The sequence below is a fragment of the Camelus ferus genome, chromosome 17 (assembly GCF_009834535.1).
Source record: "Camelus ferus isolate YT-003-E chromosome 17, BCGSAC_Cfer_1.0, whole genome shotgun sequence".
NCBI classification, from domain to species: Eukaryota; Metazoa; Chordata; class Mammalia; order Artiodactyla; family Camelidae; genus Camelus; species Camelus ferus.
In genome coordinates this window covers 45,522,281-45,539,543 of record NC_045712.1, presented here as the reverse complement: position 1 = coordinate 45,539,543, position 17,263 = coordinate 45,522,281, and the positions used below count along the sequence as shown (strand labels likewise).

Sequence of the window (17,263 nt, the reverse complement as noted above, 5' to 3'; positions counted from 1 at the left end):
GCACTTCTGGCAGGAACGCGACTGAACTGAAGCTGTGCTCCTCTGAGCGCAAAGCATCAGGAGGCACGTGACATCAGTGTGGCGGGAACTCAGTTTTGGGGTCACTTTTGACCTTGGTGCCTCATAGGATGTGAGCAGGTATTTGCAGCCTCTGGCTTCAGGTACTACAGCTGAGGACAAGGGGGCACAGACTTGCACACACACCACCTATTTGAAGGCCTGTGAGGTGGGAGGTCCAGGCTATCCTCTTGGGTGATGAGCAAAACATGGCTCAGTCCTCCCCATCACCACAGCCAACAGCCAGCCAGTGCCCAGAAGCAAAGCCCTTACCCAGCAGCTGACTGTGAATGAGCCCAGCTGAGATCAGCAGAAGAACACAAATTGCTGCCCACTCCCCCCCAAAAATAGTGAACTAGACACACTGTTGTTATTTTAAGCCACTACATTTGGGGGTGGTACGTTACACAGCAAAAGCTAATGGATACCTCTTGTTCATCAGGGGCAAGAGATCAGACTCAAGAACCCTACATACCTATTTGCAATCACTAGAGAAAGTCATGCTGGTTTTCTTCTGGCTCTGTCCTGTCTCCCTCAGGGATCTGAACCTTTGCCTACGTTTGGGATTCAAAGGATCATTTAAATACACTTACGTGGTTTTTAAAAACAAACCATGGGTGTTGCTGTCCCCAGGCCTTTCCAGATTATGGCCACATTATTTGGCTGTTTGACTGGACCAATGATATCAGGAGACTCTCCCAACAGACTCTTCCATTGCAATCAGCAAATGTAGAGCCCTTCTCGGAGCGAGACCCCAAAGCAGCAGAGACGCCAACCACCAATAAACATCTAACACGCACCAGCCGGAGCGTAGCATTCATTCCCTGTGGCCCTTTGATTTACAACTCCTCTGATCCCTTCCCTGGAGATTGGGATTTGGTGCCTCTGGGATGCTGCCTGGAAGTTTATCTTTCTAATAAGTTCATCTGGTATTTCTCATCATCAGTGAGCTTTGGGAATCTCTGCATTAGAGAAGCAGTTCTCAAACTGGGCTGCATGTTATCATCACTGGTGAGCTTAAGAAAACCCCAATGTCCAGAACATTCATACCAGAATCTCTAGGGCTGGCACCCAGTCTTTCTTACAGCTTCCCAGACGAGACCAGTGCGCAGCCAGGCAGCACCTGTGCTGATTTCCACGACTGATGGCTTTCTGCCCATTTGCATGAAAATTCCCTTTCAACAGCATGTGTTTCTGATCATGAAAGTGTACTTATTCCAGCGCACAGGAAATACCGCCCTGGCGATTCCTTTATGGTTTCCTCCTCTCACCACTCAGCTGATTTTCCAGAAGGAAGTTGAATTTTCCTTCCTGGGGGCAGTTTCCTAAATCCTATAAATTTCCTTTAGGGAAAAAAAGGATTCCCCTCCCCCATCTTTTTAATGTGCCGTCCACCATGAAGACAGACAGAAAGACAAGCTATGTCAGCAGCTGTAGCAGACACCTCCGGGGGTCTGCTCTTACTCCCAGAGACCTTTGCCATTCCTGTGCACGAGGGCTCCTGGTGGGCACCTGTGCATCTTTGCTGGAGGGTGAAGTGGGCTATTGGAACCCTTTGCCTGAGCACACTGAAATCAAGAACAGGCTGGAAGTTATATCTCCGTGAAGCAGCCCTTAACCAATGTCTGACGGGGCAGTGGTATAAATACCCCTGTTCTCTCACCCCCGACCAAGAAAACTGTGGTGACCTGTGGTCACTGTCTCCAGAGATCCCGTGCGGGATTGAGCCAAAGTTACCCCCCACCTCACCTCACTGCCACTATGCACTTTCCTTAATGCTGCACCAGCGCCTGCCCTCTTCCTTTCCCTGTCCGCTGCCCCACTGCCCTGTTGGCTTTTCTTTGAAAGACTTCCAGATACACGATGTTCTGTGAATCCTCCTCCTAAGGTCAGCCTCTAGAGAACACAGACTAAGAGGACAATCCTTCAAAACCTTTATAACGGCTCTGGCACTGACCTTCATCCTTAATACAAAGGGCGTTGTATGTGCCACCGGGAACCGGGTTGCTCTCAATTTTCACATCAACAGCTCTCATGATTTGCTGTTCACCACTCCCCTTGCTGCACACGGTTGCCCTGAAACAGACAAAGAAGACGCCGGGTTAGGAGAACTAACCAAAACTGGGAGAGAACCTTTCTTTTCTGTTGTCAGCTCTGAATCGGCAGAGATTTTCCTGATTCAGGCGTTTGGGCTGAAAGTATCAATACCGAAACACTCTACCCAAAGGTCTAAAATCAGAAAGATACAGGTGATGCTTGAGTTGAGGTCACACGTATCAGTTCAAGCTTCAGAGGCAATGCATTGTTGATCTCTTCTAGCATTATGTGTGGGTTTCATTTCATCAAGTTCTGCTCTGCTCTTTACTCGTTCCCTTTTCCTGAGGGGGTCTGCTTTGCTGTTGTTTTCAGATTTCTTAAGCTGAATCACTAGTTCATGAACCTTCAGTCTCTTTCCTTTTCTAACACAAGCACTTAGCGCTTTACATTCCCTCCAGGTATAGCTTTAGCAGCATCCCGCGAGTTTTGAGCGTATTTTAGTATCATTCAGGTCTGCATCTATGCTTATTTCCATTGTAATTTATTTTGCCCCATGATTTATTTAGGGATATCTTTCATAAGCAGAAAATAGTAGAACTTTAAGAATATTCATCCGATGATCTTTATTTCCTAATCAGAGCATCACATCTACTTAATTTAATCACACCATCTCTTTGAATTTAAATCTGCTATCTTTCTATTTCTGATCTTTTTCCTGTCTTCCTCTCTTTTCTTTCCCATATTTTGATTGCTTGAATTTCTTTTCAGCATTCTCTTTTTCTCCTGCATTGGTCTGGAAGTTAAATTACCTTTCACTATTCTTTCAGTGGTTACCCCAGAGCTTATAACAAACTTCCTCGACTTATAAACATTTAATGTTATTTTTATCCTCTTTCCCAACAATACAACTTAAAATACTTAAAAATACTTTGTATTAACATACTTAAAACACTTCCTCACGATTTTTTGATATTTTGTACTATTATTACTGCTTTATGTAATTACAGATCTTCCTCAACTTATGATAGTGTTATATTGCACAAAAACCATTGTAAGTAGAAAATATGGTAAATCAAAAATGCATTTAATACACGTAACCTACTGAACATCAGAGTTTAGCCTCGCCTACCTTAAATGTGCTTGGAACACTTACATTAGCCTACAGTTGGGTAAAAACATCTGATGCAAAGCCTATCTTATAATAAAGCACTGAAAAAGGTTTTCATATGAGAACTCAAAGCAAGAACGCACACCACTCCGCCTATCCTGGCCCCTCAATCCGCCCTGGTGAGGCAGCGGGGTGAGTGAGGAGGAGAGCTCCTCCCAGCTCGCCTGACTTACCCCAGGGTGCCATCCGCCAGCCAGCCTGTGGTGCACACCGGGAAGGCGCAGTCCTGGACCACCCTGCGCAGCTCGGCCGCAGACGCCAGGTGAGCACCTCTGCTCTTGCAGGAACGCTGAGCCGCCTCCAGGTCCAGGCCCTGAGAGCCATTCTGAGCCTCCAGCACAAAGAGCTTCCCTGTGTGAGGACAAGTACAAATACAGGCTGACTCCAGCATCCATGGGAATTTAATCTCAGCAAACTCACTCTCCAGCAGACACGTGTCAGAACTGTAGTTTCCCACTTGCCTAAAGACCCAAGCGCAGCAGCCACCCCACTGCACTCATCCCTGGGACCAGGTGATGACAATTACACCAATGTTTTCATCTATTTTTTTATTCCTATTTTCTTAAAAAAAAAAAATTAACCATCTGCCCTGGCATGTTTACCTGGATGAACCCTTCAAATCTTCCTTTTAAAAAGGTTTTTAGCAGCATTATTTACAATTGCCAAGACATGTAAACATCTTAAGTGTCCATCAACAGACGACTAGATAAAGAAGATAAAGAGATATATATACAATGGAATACTACTCAGCCATTAAAAAGAATGAAATTTGACCATTTGCAGCAACGTGAATGGACTTGGAGGACATGACGCTAAGTGAAACAAGTCAGAGAAAGACAAGTACTGTATGATATCACTTACATGTGGAATCTAAAAAAATTCTAAAAATCTAAAAAATCTAAAAATCTACAACAAACTAGTAAGTATAACTTTAAAGAAGCAGACGCACAGATACAGAGAACAAACTAGTGGTTACTAGTGGCAGGGAGGGGCAGTGGGAGGTACAAACTATTGGGTGTACGACAGTAAAGTACAACAAAATGTACAAGGAAACAAGGCACCATGAGTGAGAAGCAACAGATACAACATATAGTGGAAACTGACCTAAAAATATAAATCTGATACTAGTGTTAACAGACGCATGTTATAAGACAATGATGATTACTATATTTAAGGAAATAAAAGACAAGTTGGAAAATAGCTGCAAAGAATAGGAAACTATAAAAAGTGGCTTAGCTAATTCAAAAAAGAACAAAATAGGACTTCTAGAAGTTAAAAAATACAATTAAATTGATAAATTTAAAATGCAATAAATGTGTTTGGCTGCATATGAGACACATCTGAACAGAGAACTTATCCTTGGAAAAGAAATCAGATGACACCATCCAATTATGTGGTAAAGAAACAAAAAAGATGGAAAATATTAAGACAATAAAGAGACAGGAAGGAAAGAATAAGGATTAACATATACTTGAATCAGAATTCCCGGAAAGAGGAGAAAAAAACTGAGGTGGAAGTGATATCTGAAGACAAAATGCCTGTGAATTTCATAGAACTGATAAATATTCCAGTACAGAGATTAAAGAAGTCCAACACCAAATCCCAAGATGGAGAAAATCTGTAAGGGAATGTGTACCAGTGACGCCTCAGAACCGCAGAGACAAAGAGAATGCTGTCCAAGCAGACAGAGAGAAGGGACAGAATACTTTCAAAGCAGCAGCAGTTTGACAGCTGATTTCTAAAACGATAGCGATGGAAGCAAGAATACAATCACTAGCAAAAAAACAAAACAAAACAAAACAAAACAAAAAACTGCTGCAAATTTAGAATTCTACCTTCACCAAAAATACATTTCAAGAACAAAAGTGAAACAAATGGATTTTTTCAGATAAGCTAAAAATCAAGACGGTTTGCCACCAGCAGATCCTCTTTGTAGGAAATACTAAAGGAAGTATTTGGGGGAGAAAGAAAATTATTTGAGAGGCAAGATGGAATGGAAAGGGGAAAAAAATCAATACACAGTTAGATATAAGTAAACACTGATTATATAAAACAGTCCCCAGCAACAGGAGAATCACACATTCTTCTCAAGTGCACGAAGAACATTCTTTAGGATGGTGCATATGCTAGGCAATAAAATAAGCCACAGTAAATTTAAAAGGAGTAAAATTGTACGGAATATTTTCTCTAGTCAGGGGTAGAATTAATTAACAACACAAATAAATTGGGAAACTCATAAACAGGTGGAAATGAAACAACACACTTCTAAAACACTGATGAGACAAAGGAGAATTAGAAAATGAGAAGTGAAATTAGTGAAATTAGCAAATACCCTGAGATGAATGAGAACAAATGTTATGGGATGCAGTTATGTACTGCCTAGTGGGGAATTTATAACTGTCAGTGCCTACATCAAAATAAGAAAAAAGATCTCAAATAAAAACCCTAACCTTCTAGTTTAAAATACTGGAAAAGAAGAGCAAACTAAACCCAAAGCATGCAGAAGAAGGAAATAATAAGAATTAAAGCAGAAATGAATGAAGTAGAAAAGGAAAAACAATAAAGAAAATCAATAAAAGCAAAAGTTGGTTTTTGGAAAGATCAAGAAAATTGACAAACATTTAGCTGAAATGACCAAGAAAAAAAGAAAGAAGACTTGAGTTACTAAAATCAGGAATGAGAGGATGGACATTGCTCCACACTTACAGAAATAAAAAGATTACAAAGCACTACTGTAAACAACTGGATGCCAAAAATTAGATAACTTGGATGAAGTGGAAATCTTCTTCACAAGACAAACTCCTGAAACTGACTTAAGAAGAAATAGAAAATCTGACTAGATCTTTAACAAGTAAGGAGATTGAATTAGTAATTTTAAAATTACTCACAAAGAAAAGCGCAGGTTTGGATGGCGTCACTGGTGAATTCTACCAAACATCTAAAGAGAAAATAATATCAACTCTCTACAAACTCATTTAAAAAATAAAACAGAGGGGAACAACACCTCCCAACTTTTTCTATGAGGCCACCATTGCTCTAATACCAATACCAGACAAAAGACATCACAAGAAAAGAAAACTATTAGCCATCATCTCTTATAAATATACAGACACGAAAATCCTCAACAAAAATACTAGCAAACCAGTCCCAGCATGGAGTGTTTACTGTGGGCCAGGTGTTGTTCAATTTGCTTTATAAATATTCATCAATTTAATCCTTATAACAATTCTATGATGTAGGTGTTATTATTATCCTCATTTGATAGTTAAGGTTTAGTATTCGTGATTTGTCCAAGATCACACAGCCGAGATACAAAACCAGACAGTTTGGCAGCATGCCAGTGATCCTAACCACTGGGTTATACTAACTCTCAATAATAAAGTCGTACCTAGAAAAATCCCCTTGTGTGTGGAAATTACAAAATATACTTTGAGGGGTGGGTATAACTCAGTGGTAAAGCACCTGCTTAGCATGCATGAGGTCCTAGGTTCAAACTCCAGTACCTCCATTAAAAAAATACACACACACACACACACACACACACACACACCCCTAAATGAATCATGAGTTGAAAGAAGAAACCACAAATAAAACATTTTTACTTAAGTGACAAAAATCTATGGAGAAACTGAAGTAGGTCATCTCTTCTTACTGTAAAACCTTTCCCTAGGATTCCATCTACACACTTGGTTTCAAAGACCATCTTTACACAGAGGACTCACTTTTTTATCTTCAAAAAAAGGGTCTCTTCCAGACTCTTTGCATTCACCCCATCCTCCTCTCCACTCCCACCCCCTCTCATCTGGACCACTGAAATAGCATCCTATATGGTCGCTCTACATCCAGTCTTGTCCCATCCATCTTCCCTACTCTCAGGATGATCTTCTCAAAATGCAAGTCTGATCAGTCACTCTACTACTGGAAACCATTCAATGGCTTCCTCTCCTTTTTTGGATTAAAGCAAAACTTGGCTATGTGGCCCCGCATCAATTTCCCCAGCATTGTCTTGAACTACTTCCACCTTGGACTCCTGGCTTCAGCCACTCTGTCTCTTATCACATGTCCCATCTTCTCTGCCTCTTACTGTTTCTTTGTACGTGCTATTCTGTGTCCAGATACTCTTTCTTCCCCTCTTTGCCAATTAATTCTTACTCATCTTTCAGAACTTCCTACACCAAGTCAAAAATCTCCTCATATGTGCTCTCATAGTACCTCTGTCCCTTAATCTCATCACTTATCGCAGTTACCATTTCACATTTCATTCATGTAATTATGTGCTTAATGACTGTCTCCCCCATTGGATTTTAAGCTCCCTGACCGCGAGGACCTGTTTCTTCTCTCCATTCTATCCTCCACAGCAAGGATAGTACTTGGCATAAAGTAGACATTCAGTAAATTATCTGTTGAATTAATGACTCTTTTCCTGTAATCATTACCCACACACCGTTCATTTTCATTCAGGTAATGTGAAGATTTTTCCCTTTCAAAAGCACTTCCAGAATACAGTAGCAGGTCTCTCTTAGGTATGGGATTCATATCTAGTCAGTTAAATGTAAAACTAAAGGTTTTTCAAATGAGTTTATCTTATTGACTTAATTTGTCATAAGTCCATGGAGTTTGTAATAACTCCAGATTCTCTCTCTGCAAATGTCTTCACACATCACACTTTAGGTGAACCTTTCTTCTTCCTCCTTTCATCACCATAGAACACAAATACCTAAACGTGCAAAGTGGTGTAGTCAAGCGTATTATTTAGTAAAGAAAAGAATCCTTTCATAATATAGGTCATAATTCTTCAGTTCAATGGCTGTATTATAAAAGTTGGAGCTCAGCAGATGGAGTTTCTTGACAGCTAATGTACTAATAATTCTCCACTGGGGAAGAAGGAAGGTGGAAATAAAGGAGTAGGGAGAAACAGAGGCATTTATGGCAAGTGTTAACAAGAAAGTAGGCTCCGGTGCTGTCAGTACTTCCACCTTGTTCAGTGATATTTCTGCCTTCAATTTTCTATGACCCACGTCAAGCCAGGCGGGCACAACATATTGATCCATTTCCATCTGGTATTCCACTTAAGTAGTCATAATGGGGTGACACTCTAAAGCCTCATGAGTTGCAGAGATACTTCTTTAAAAGGAATTAAAATTGGTACAATAGTATACATTGTTCAAAAGTTCATTTTAGCTCCCATTTATTCTACTCGCATTCTTTAAAATCAGCTTAATTTTCATGACTCAAGGTCAGGCGAAAAAGCACTACAGTGAAGAATGAACAGAGAGTGGATTGGTTGCTAACAGGTGTGGGACTTCGTTTTGGGTGATGAAAAGTTTCAGGGATGAGATAGTGGTGATGGTCGCACAATGTAACATCTATACTTAAAATACCTGAATTGTACATTTTTAAATGGTAACTTTTACATGAATTAGATCTCAATGAAAAATTAACAGCGATCGCTAGAAGCCTTCTAAGTTCACGTTTCCTCCTCTAACACCCTCCGAGGACATGGAGAAATAAAACACCTCCTTCATTAGCTGCACTCAGGCCAAAGGGCACTAAAAATTCTAAGGTAATACCTGGCAGTTTTCCCCTTTCCCTTTCCCTAACCATCATGCTTCTTTTGTCAAATCTTCTCCCTGCACCCAATATTGTTTGTTAAATAGCAATGACATTTTAAAATATACAAGCGTCCTAAGTCAGCAGAGGGGTTTTTCCTTCATCAAACTAATTTGTCCGGGTCTTGGATTTACTCGAGCCCACTCATGGATGTGAGAACTGCTGGGTTCTTTTCTTTGAGATCCTTCTGCACCAAGTCAACAGGGTTTTGTTCCAAAATCAAAACACAGCTGAATTAGCTTTTTTTTTTTTTTTGAAACTGAACTGATCTAAGTCTGTGGTCCTGCTAATTTAAGGGAAGGACTGAAAGCTGAATTCAGGTTCAAAACCCAAACAAACAAAAAGGTGGGTCGATTCTCAGAGCCTGCAATAATCTGGTCCTTATCTGTTTCTCTGGGTTCAGCCTTACCTTGTACTTCTCGCTCCAGCCAAGCTATCATTTATCCCACTTCCCCTGCCTCTCACAGGGCCTTCGCTCGTGCTATTCCCGCTCCCCAGGACACTCTATTTTGCCTAGCTGATTTCTACTCATCTTTCAGGTCTTCCTGGACCAAGCCAAAATGCAGAGGGGGCCTTGTAATCACCGGCCTTGCCGTCCGGAGCACATTTAACAGACGTGGGAAATTATATCTCTGCAGAGGAAGTTCCAGGGCACCCTGGACGTGATTTAATTTTGAAGACCTTCATGGATATCTTGCGAAAACTAGCAGCGGGGTTGCAGGACCAAAGCACAGGTTTTCTCCGGTGCGCGCCCCGCGTGAGCGGTGAGTCGCCCCGGGGGCGTTTTGGCGCGGGGAGACTCGGTGAGCAGGGAGAGGGACGCAGAGTCGCAGGGTCGCAGGACTGCCACTCGCCTCATTCCCTCCCAGGTTTGCCGTGTTCTAGGCTGGTCCGCGGGAGTAGCCCCGGCGAGCTTCGCTTTCCCCGCCGAGACCCCACGCGTCACCCCGGGCCCGCCGCTCGGCGGGCCCTCCCGGACACTCACCGTCCGCCCGCACGGAGAGGCGCGGAAGGCCGAGCAGGAGCAGCGCCGCCGCCCAGAGCCGGGTTCGGGGACTGGGGCCCTGGGCAGCCATGGTCCGGGCGTCCACGGACTGGCCGGCAGGAGTGCGGGCTCCGGCTGCGCGGCGCGCGGGCCCCTGGGGCCACTGCCCAACGCGCGCCACTTGGCTCTGCGCGCTGCGCTCCGCTCGCGCCTCGCGGGCTTCGCGCCCGGCGCGCTGAGAGGGAGGGGCGCGCGGAGACGCCGAGGCTGGGGACGTCGGAGCCGCAGCGTTGGGGTCCCGACCTCCTGGGGGTCGCGTCCGCTGCGCCGGGGAGGCGGCTGTAGCCGGGCTCCGCCTTCGTGCTGGGCACCTGGAAGCCTCGGTGCCAAAAGAGGCTGTGCCGGACGGTGAGCTCCTTGGGCGTCGCTGGGGAGGAGGGTCAGGGCGCGGGGAGGCGGGGAGAGCGCAGAGCCGGCGGCTGGGAACCCCCGCCTGCCTGCCTGAGGACCCTCCGCGGCGAAAGGGTGACGCAGTCTGAGAGGCCAAGCCCCTCCAGGAGGCCAGTTAAACGCTACCCTCTGCCTCTTGACTTTCGGGCTGGCGTCCTCCTATAGCGGAGGAATACTTTTATGACAAAGAAAAATCTAACTTGCCTACCTCACTGTGGGCCGTGAAACGCACGGACTAGCGAGACTCCTCTTCCCTTAAAGTATAGCTTGAAAGTCACTCAGAAAGGGGCATCTTCGGGACGCTTCCTTCACGGCTTTTCCAGGGACGCCGTAACACTTCTCCAAGAACACCCAGAGCGCTGGTGGGGTTGTCATCGCCATTATAGCTCCCAGACTAGAGCTCCTTGACCGGGAGAGGGCCTGAGGTTCAAGATTTCCTGCGTCACGGTGGGTGGATACAGCTCAGTGGTAGAGTCCCTGCCTCGCGTGCATGAGATCCTGGGTTCAATCCCTAGTACCTCCACTAAAGGGGAAGGCGGGGACCCACGAAAAAAGAAAAAAAGATTCTTTCAGTCTGGTGGGCTGGGCGTTTTATATTATAAATAAGTGACCCAGTGACTTATACTGCAGTGGTTCCTGCCCTACATTGATTCTTTCTTCCCCCTCAACCCCTGTCCTGTCTCCCATCAACAGAATGAGGGGTTTTGCATTCTTTATAGGTAGAGTGATAAAGATCAGTATTGTCATAACACCCGGAGCACTCCGCAGTTTAGAGACTCCTTCCCTCTTCATGAGCTGGTCAACACATGTTTATTGAGTTCCCACAGCCTGCCCGCCTCTGTGCTAGACCCTGAATGAGGCTACAGTCTGTCCTAAAAATGTTCACACTTAAGACAGACAGACACTTAAGGAAGATTGAACAAGTGATTGGTGCTAAAAGGAACAGATGATTGCCCCCATGACAATGAACTAGGACAGAGACATTGAAAGACTAACTGCTTTCTTTTTAAGTGAAGAACTGGGATTTGGACCCACATCGGATTTTCCTACAGGTGTCGTTTTTCAGCTCACATAATTTTTGAGGTCTACAAAGAAGGTATTTCCTCCCCAAATGTCAACCCCAAAGCTATTACCGGTGATTAATTCCTTTGTGAGATAAAACTTTGCTTTTAAAATACAAATACTCTAGGGTGTTAAATGCAGTGAGGCCTGACAATCATTTGCAGGTAAGTGTAAATGAGTTTCCTTAGCTACTCTTCTAACAGCTAGCTGGTAACCTGAGGAGTGAGAATTCAAAAGTCTGGGCTGGAGAGGACTTTTTTTTTTTTTTTTTTTTACTTTCTTTTTTCAGGGAGGTAATTAGGTTTATTTGTTTGTTCATTTTTAGAGGAGGTACTGGGGATTGAACCCAGGACCTCGCACATCCTAAGCATGCACACTGCTACTTGAGATATACCCTCCCCGTGGGAGGGGACTATTTAAAGGCTGATTATCGCTGAGAGTGAAGGAGAGGGGCTAGAAGGCACCTGCAGGAATTACTCAGTGATTCCCTCAGGAGCTGTGCCCACTAATGTTTTTTGAATTGTCAGTTGGATATTACTACCTAATCCTAATGATATTTTAAAGTTTATCTTTTAAAAATATTTTATATGTTATTATGATTATTTAATTACTTTATTTTGGCAGGCAAGGAGGTAATTAGGTTTATTTGTTTTTAGAGGAGGTACTGGGGCAGGGGGATATGCATGTGTTCTACCACTTGAGCTATACCCTGCCCACTAAAGTTTATCTTTATTCAGATCTGTCGTGGCCTATCCCAATTTGGAGAGATAGCATTCTGTAAAGATTTTTATTTTTATTTTTTTATTTTTATTTTATTTATTTTTTATTGAAGTACAGTCGGTTACAATGTGTCAATTTCTGGTGTACAGCACAATGTCCCAGTCATACATATACATACATATATTTGTTTTCATGTCCTTTTTCACTAAAGGTTATTACAAGATATTGAATATAGTTCCCTGTGCTATACAGAAGAAACTTAGCTTTTTATAAATCTATTTTTATATATAGTGGCTAATTTGCAAATCTCAAACTCCCAAATTTATCCCTTCCCACCCCCTTTCCCCGGTAACCATAAGATTGTTTACTATGTCTTCGAATTTTTTTCTGTTTTGTAGATGAGTTCATAGTGTCCTTTTTTTTTTAGATTCCACATATGAGTGATATCATACGGTATTTTTCTTTCTCTATCTGGCTTACTTCACTTAGAATGATGATCTCCAGGTCCATCCATGTTGCTGCAAATTTTATTTTGTATAAATATTTTATTCTGTCTTATGGCTGAGTAATATTCCCTTGTATAAATATACCACAACTTCTTTATCCAGTCACCTGTCAATGGATATTTAGGTTGCTTCTGTGTCTTGACTGTTGTATATAGTACATGCTGTAAAGTTTTAATTGATACACCTGCTTTAGAAAACTGTTGGACTATTTCATGTAACGGTAAATAGGCACCTCCCCCTAAGACACAGCCTTCCACTCCTAGATGTAAATCCAGAAGAAATGAAAACTTATGTCCACAAAAAGATTTATACACAAATTTCATAGCAGCTTTATTCACAGTAATTTAAAATTGTCCTAAAAAAAACTGTCTCGCACTTAAGACAGACACTTCAGAAAGATTGAGCAAGAGATTGGTGCTGAAAGGAACAGATGGTTTCCTAAAAGCAACCCAAAGGTCATCAACAGGTGAATAGAAAAACAAGCTGTGTCATATTTATGCAGTAGAATACCCTTCAACACTAAGAGGAATGAAATGCTGATACACTCAGTAACATGGATGAATCTCAGAAATGTCCTGCTGTGTGATAGAAGCCTTACTCAAAAGAGTTCCTACTGTATGATTCCATTTATATGTCATTTCACGGAGGGGCAGAACTAATCTGTGGAGACAACAGTATGGTGGTCACCTTCCAGGAGGTGGTACGTGGTGGAAATGTTCTGTATCTTGATGAGGATGATGGTCAGCTGAGTGTATCCACTTGTCAAACCTGACCAAACCGCTCACTTAAAATCTGTGCATTTTGTTGAATGTTATTTAAACCTTAATAGCAAATATTTCCAAAACAATAAGTTCAGTCCTTGCCCCAAAGAATAAGTAGATTTAATAGAAGAGAGTTTAATGGAAGGACCACAGACAGAGATGTGGGCAGGGTTAAAAGAACCAATGAGGGTTGGTAAAGCTCTTGGACTGTCAACAGCAGGAAGCCATCACCACCTGGTGGCCTGAAGGTGTGAAGGGAGGTGGAGGTGTTATAAAATCTCAGCAAGAGCATGGGTTTGGAAGAGAGGTCGGCCACTCCGTAATCACTGCCAGTGGTCAGGTGGGGAGGGAGTGGGGAAGACAGACCCCAACCTCTCTCACTTACCCTTCAGATTCCTCCTGGTGCCTCCTGGTGGTTGACCCATTTGACAGCTGGAGGGCGAAGGAACACAGGGACCACAGTCCTCAGAGGTCTTCCTCACAGGGCGCAGAGTTAGGCAGAGAAGGGAGAGCAGGAGCAGTGGATCCGGAGAGAAAAAGCAGCACAGTCCCATCTAATTCTCTTCTTTCATTTAGACAAAGATAATTTGGAACAGAACAGGGGGAACACAAAGTTCTACCAGTTTCTGTCTGATCTGGGAATATGTCGATTCAATCAAACTCTCACTTGGACGGTAAACTGTATTTTTGTGTTTTGTTTTTTGATGGGGGAAGGTAATTAAGTTTATTTGTTTATTTTTAATGGAGGTACCGGGGATTGAATCCAGGACCTCCTGCATGCTAGGCACACATTCTACCACTGAGCTATACCCTCCCTCCTCGGACAGTAAACTGTAATATTAACCACCATCAGTGGATATTTTCACATAAAGAGAAAAGGGAAAAAGTAAATGCTTTTCCTAAAATCTAGATGCTACAGTTTCCACTCCCATAACTGGCCAAGAGGGGTTATGTGATAACCATTGCAATGTTCCCCTTCCACCCTCTGAGCATCTTGGCTTACGTGATTTGTTTTACACCGGTGGGAAGGATCCAAGCCTGCCTTCCTTCTAAGGACCTGTCTTTATTCGTTTGTCATGTTTTCTCACTGACTGCTGCTATCTGGGATCTAGACACAGTCATCCATGCCCCCGTTCTGTAGCAGTGACCCAATTTCCCCGTGGTAATCAGGATCAATCACCAGCCAGCAGAGTAACCTTCTTCTGTGTCCACTGGAGAGCAACCTTAGCTTGCAATTTACTGGCACATGTCTGAGTATTTACTAGTGGAATCATGTTTCCCTGGCCCATCCAAACCTTCCGGTTCACCAATCTAAATGGTGAATGGTATGCAAAACTTTGGTAAGTGGGTTATTGTATATAATAGAAGGGAAGTCATTCCCACTTCCACACCTTGGTTCTTAGTGTATTCTGTCTGTAAGAGAAATGACACTGTGTGTTGGTTGCTGGCTTAATGCCATATGACCAACTTCTCCCTTTCAAGGGTGGTATGCAGAATGATCAATCATATAAATCAAGTGTGCTCACTCCTTGTGGTCTCTGGTCATGGTGGAAAAAGTATTCAAAGCCCCCAGCCAGCCGCTCAGTTTATTCGGCACTTTTTAAGTGGCCTGAAATTTGCATGAGGCCACGAGCCAGCAGGTCAGGGAGAAATGCGGGACATTATAGGTTAGGTTTATGAGAAATATGTGCAGGAAACAGAGCCTGAGGAATCCTGTTTTGGAGCACTTAGTGTGTAGTTTGAAAGCTTTTGCTCCATTATATGTCCAGGTGTGAGAAAAAAACCGTAAGTAACCTCTTGAGCAACCTAGGTCACTGTGTCGTGATTGTATGTATGGATTCTTCTCTTTCTCTGGAGAGTAAGTTTCCAGAGGGTAGGGGCAGTGTCTTACCATCTCTGTGTCCCAGTGTCAACCACAGCCCCTAATCCAGTGCCTGGCACATAACTGGTCCTCAGTGGAGGTCTGATGAATGAATGCGTGAGTACTTCCCATATTTCCACATTCGCACTGTTTCCCTCAGCCCACCTGCTTGAACGCTTACTCATCTTTCTTGACCCCATACGAGCATCCTCTCCTTGGAGAAGTCTTCTTTGTGACTAGTCCAGTCTCTCCACTGACGATTCTCTCCTTTGTGCTCCCAAGGTACCCTGAGCAGTTGTCTCAGTAATGATGGCTCTTCAGTGGAACTGTTGGTCTGCAGATCTGCTCTCCCACTCTTCTGAATGTCCTTGAGGACAGAGACCATGTCTTTTCTCTGTTTTTGTCTCAGGGACCTTGAGAAGTGCCTGGTTCTTAGCAGATTCTCAACCTTTGTTTGATGAATTCATCATACACCCAGATCTGTGGAGTTAACTTGTCCAGGGACCCCCAAGGAGAGGGTATGTCAAAGGTCATGATAATGCTTTCTGTAAAATAAGAAACTTGCCAAGGGACTGCGTGGATCTTGTCTTAGCATCTTCTTTTTAGCGAAGCAACCAAGTTCACTTACATTCTTCTACCTCTGGTAGGTAGTGCCCTGCCGAGCACATAGTAGGCATTTAATTAAGCTTTGATGAGCGGAAGGATGAGTAAATGAGCCTCAAAAGCAGTGTACATCAGCCAATGTAGATTTCAAACTTGATGGATCCGAAGCACTCTCACAGATCATCTGCCTTGAGTCCAAAGCCTGGAGAACCAAAAAAAAAAAAAATCATTGCAGAATGTAGCATTTACATGCAGGCTGCCTTCAGGGCTACGGACGTTGTGGGCTGGGTCCTGAGTAAACACAGACTACACTGAAGAGCTATTGTGGGCACTGGGAGTTCTTTCAAGTTCCCCTGGGGTCTGAACTTGGTTTGCAGCTGGAGCCAAGTCCCTACCAAGCCCCACTCCTTTTTTGGCAATTGGATGATTAAAAGAAAACCATCCAGGGTGTAGCAGTTAGCAGCGGGCTGCCAATGGTAGGGAAATTTTATTTTGTTTACTCAGACTGTTTGCATCTAATCTAATGAAGAGAAAGAATGAGCCCTCAGAAAGCAATTCTGAAGACTTGGTTCCAAAGGAAGACAGGCTTTGGACTTGCCAGGACGGCAGTTCAGGGCAGCCAAGGAGCAGAGCTGCAGGATAAGACTTATTTCCAGATGGGTGTAATCTACAGGTTGCTTCTGTACTGGTTTTTCAAACATCTCCTGCAATCCCCGGGTTGAATTCTGCAGTGTTCACTGAAGACTTTGATCCTTGTTGAGATGCAAATGCCATTGAGAGGGGCAACTCTGGAAAGGAGTCAGAGGAATGAATTTAAGTCTGACGCTTGCAACTTAATATCCCTATGAATACATCACTGTTACATCTCCGGGCCCCGGTTTCTTGACCTATAAAATAGGGATGAAAGTGTTACCTAACGTACAGGATTTCTGAGATGAGAATTACTTTGTAGATGAAAAAATTTTCTACAGATGTAACTTTCATCAATAATAATTTCTAGATACATGGTGCATCAGCACACTGCATCGCTCTGCAAACCATTTGAGGGCAAGAACTGGGTCTTGTTTTTTATCTGCAACTTTTAATTCAGTACATGGTGCAGAGTAGATGCCCAAGAAAGGGGAGAAGAATTGAGCAAGGCTACTTTACAGCAGCAGGAAGTATAGAGGTACTGCAGTTTTCTATCACGTCTAACATTAAGAGCCTCACTTCTTTAAAGGTCACAGAGTAACCACTGAACTATGTCCTTTTTCTCCAGGAAAGCAGGGCAGACTTATCATTTCCGCCGAATTCCCTGTGGAACTCTCAGCCCTTAAACACGAAGACTCATATGCTGGGGACTGTTCATCCCAGATCTCACTTAGATAGCCCATGTGGCAGTAGCTGACAGTGCTGTCTTGCCCTTTGGTATACCTGTACTGGTCAGGCAATGCACTCAAACCC

General features: G+C 43.3%; 1 protein-coding gene across 2 annotated transcripts in view; it reads right to left on the bottom strand.

Annotated features, from left to right (window-relative positions):
* SUSD5 (sushi domain containing 5) overlaps positions 1–10,729 on the bottom strand; it is a 32,545-nt gene extending 21,816 nt beyond the window's left edge. Inside the window, exons 1-3 of one of the 2 annotated variants that reach the window (XM_032459346.1) lie at positions 9,858–10,729; positions 3,436–3,613; positions 2,015–2,133 (exon numbers count right to left, since the gene is read on the bottom strand). In XM_032459346.1, the coding sequence (XP_032315237.1) occupies positions 2,015–2,133; positions 3,436–3,613; positions 9,858–9,948 (388 nt within the window). In that variant the 5' untranslated portion in view covers positions 9,949–10,729. The remainder of the gene's footprint in view (positions 1–2,014; positions 2,134–3,435; positions 3,614–9,857) is intronic. The other variant, XM_032459347.1, reaches the window with a different exon arrangement.
* Between the last annotated feature and the right edge of the window lie 6,534 nt (positions 10,730–17,263).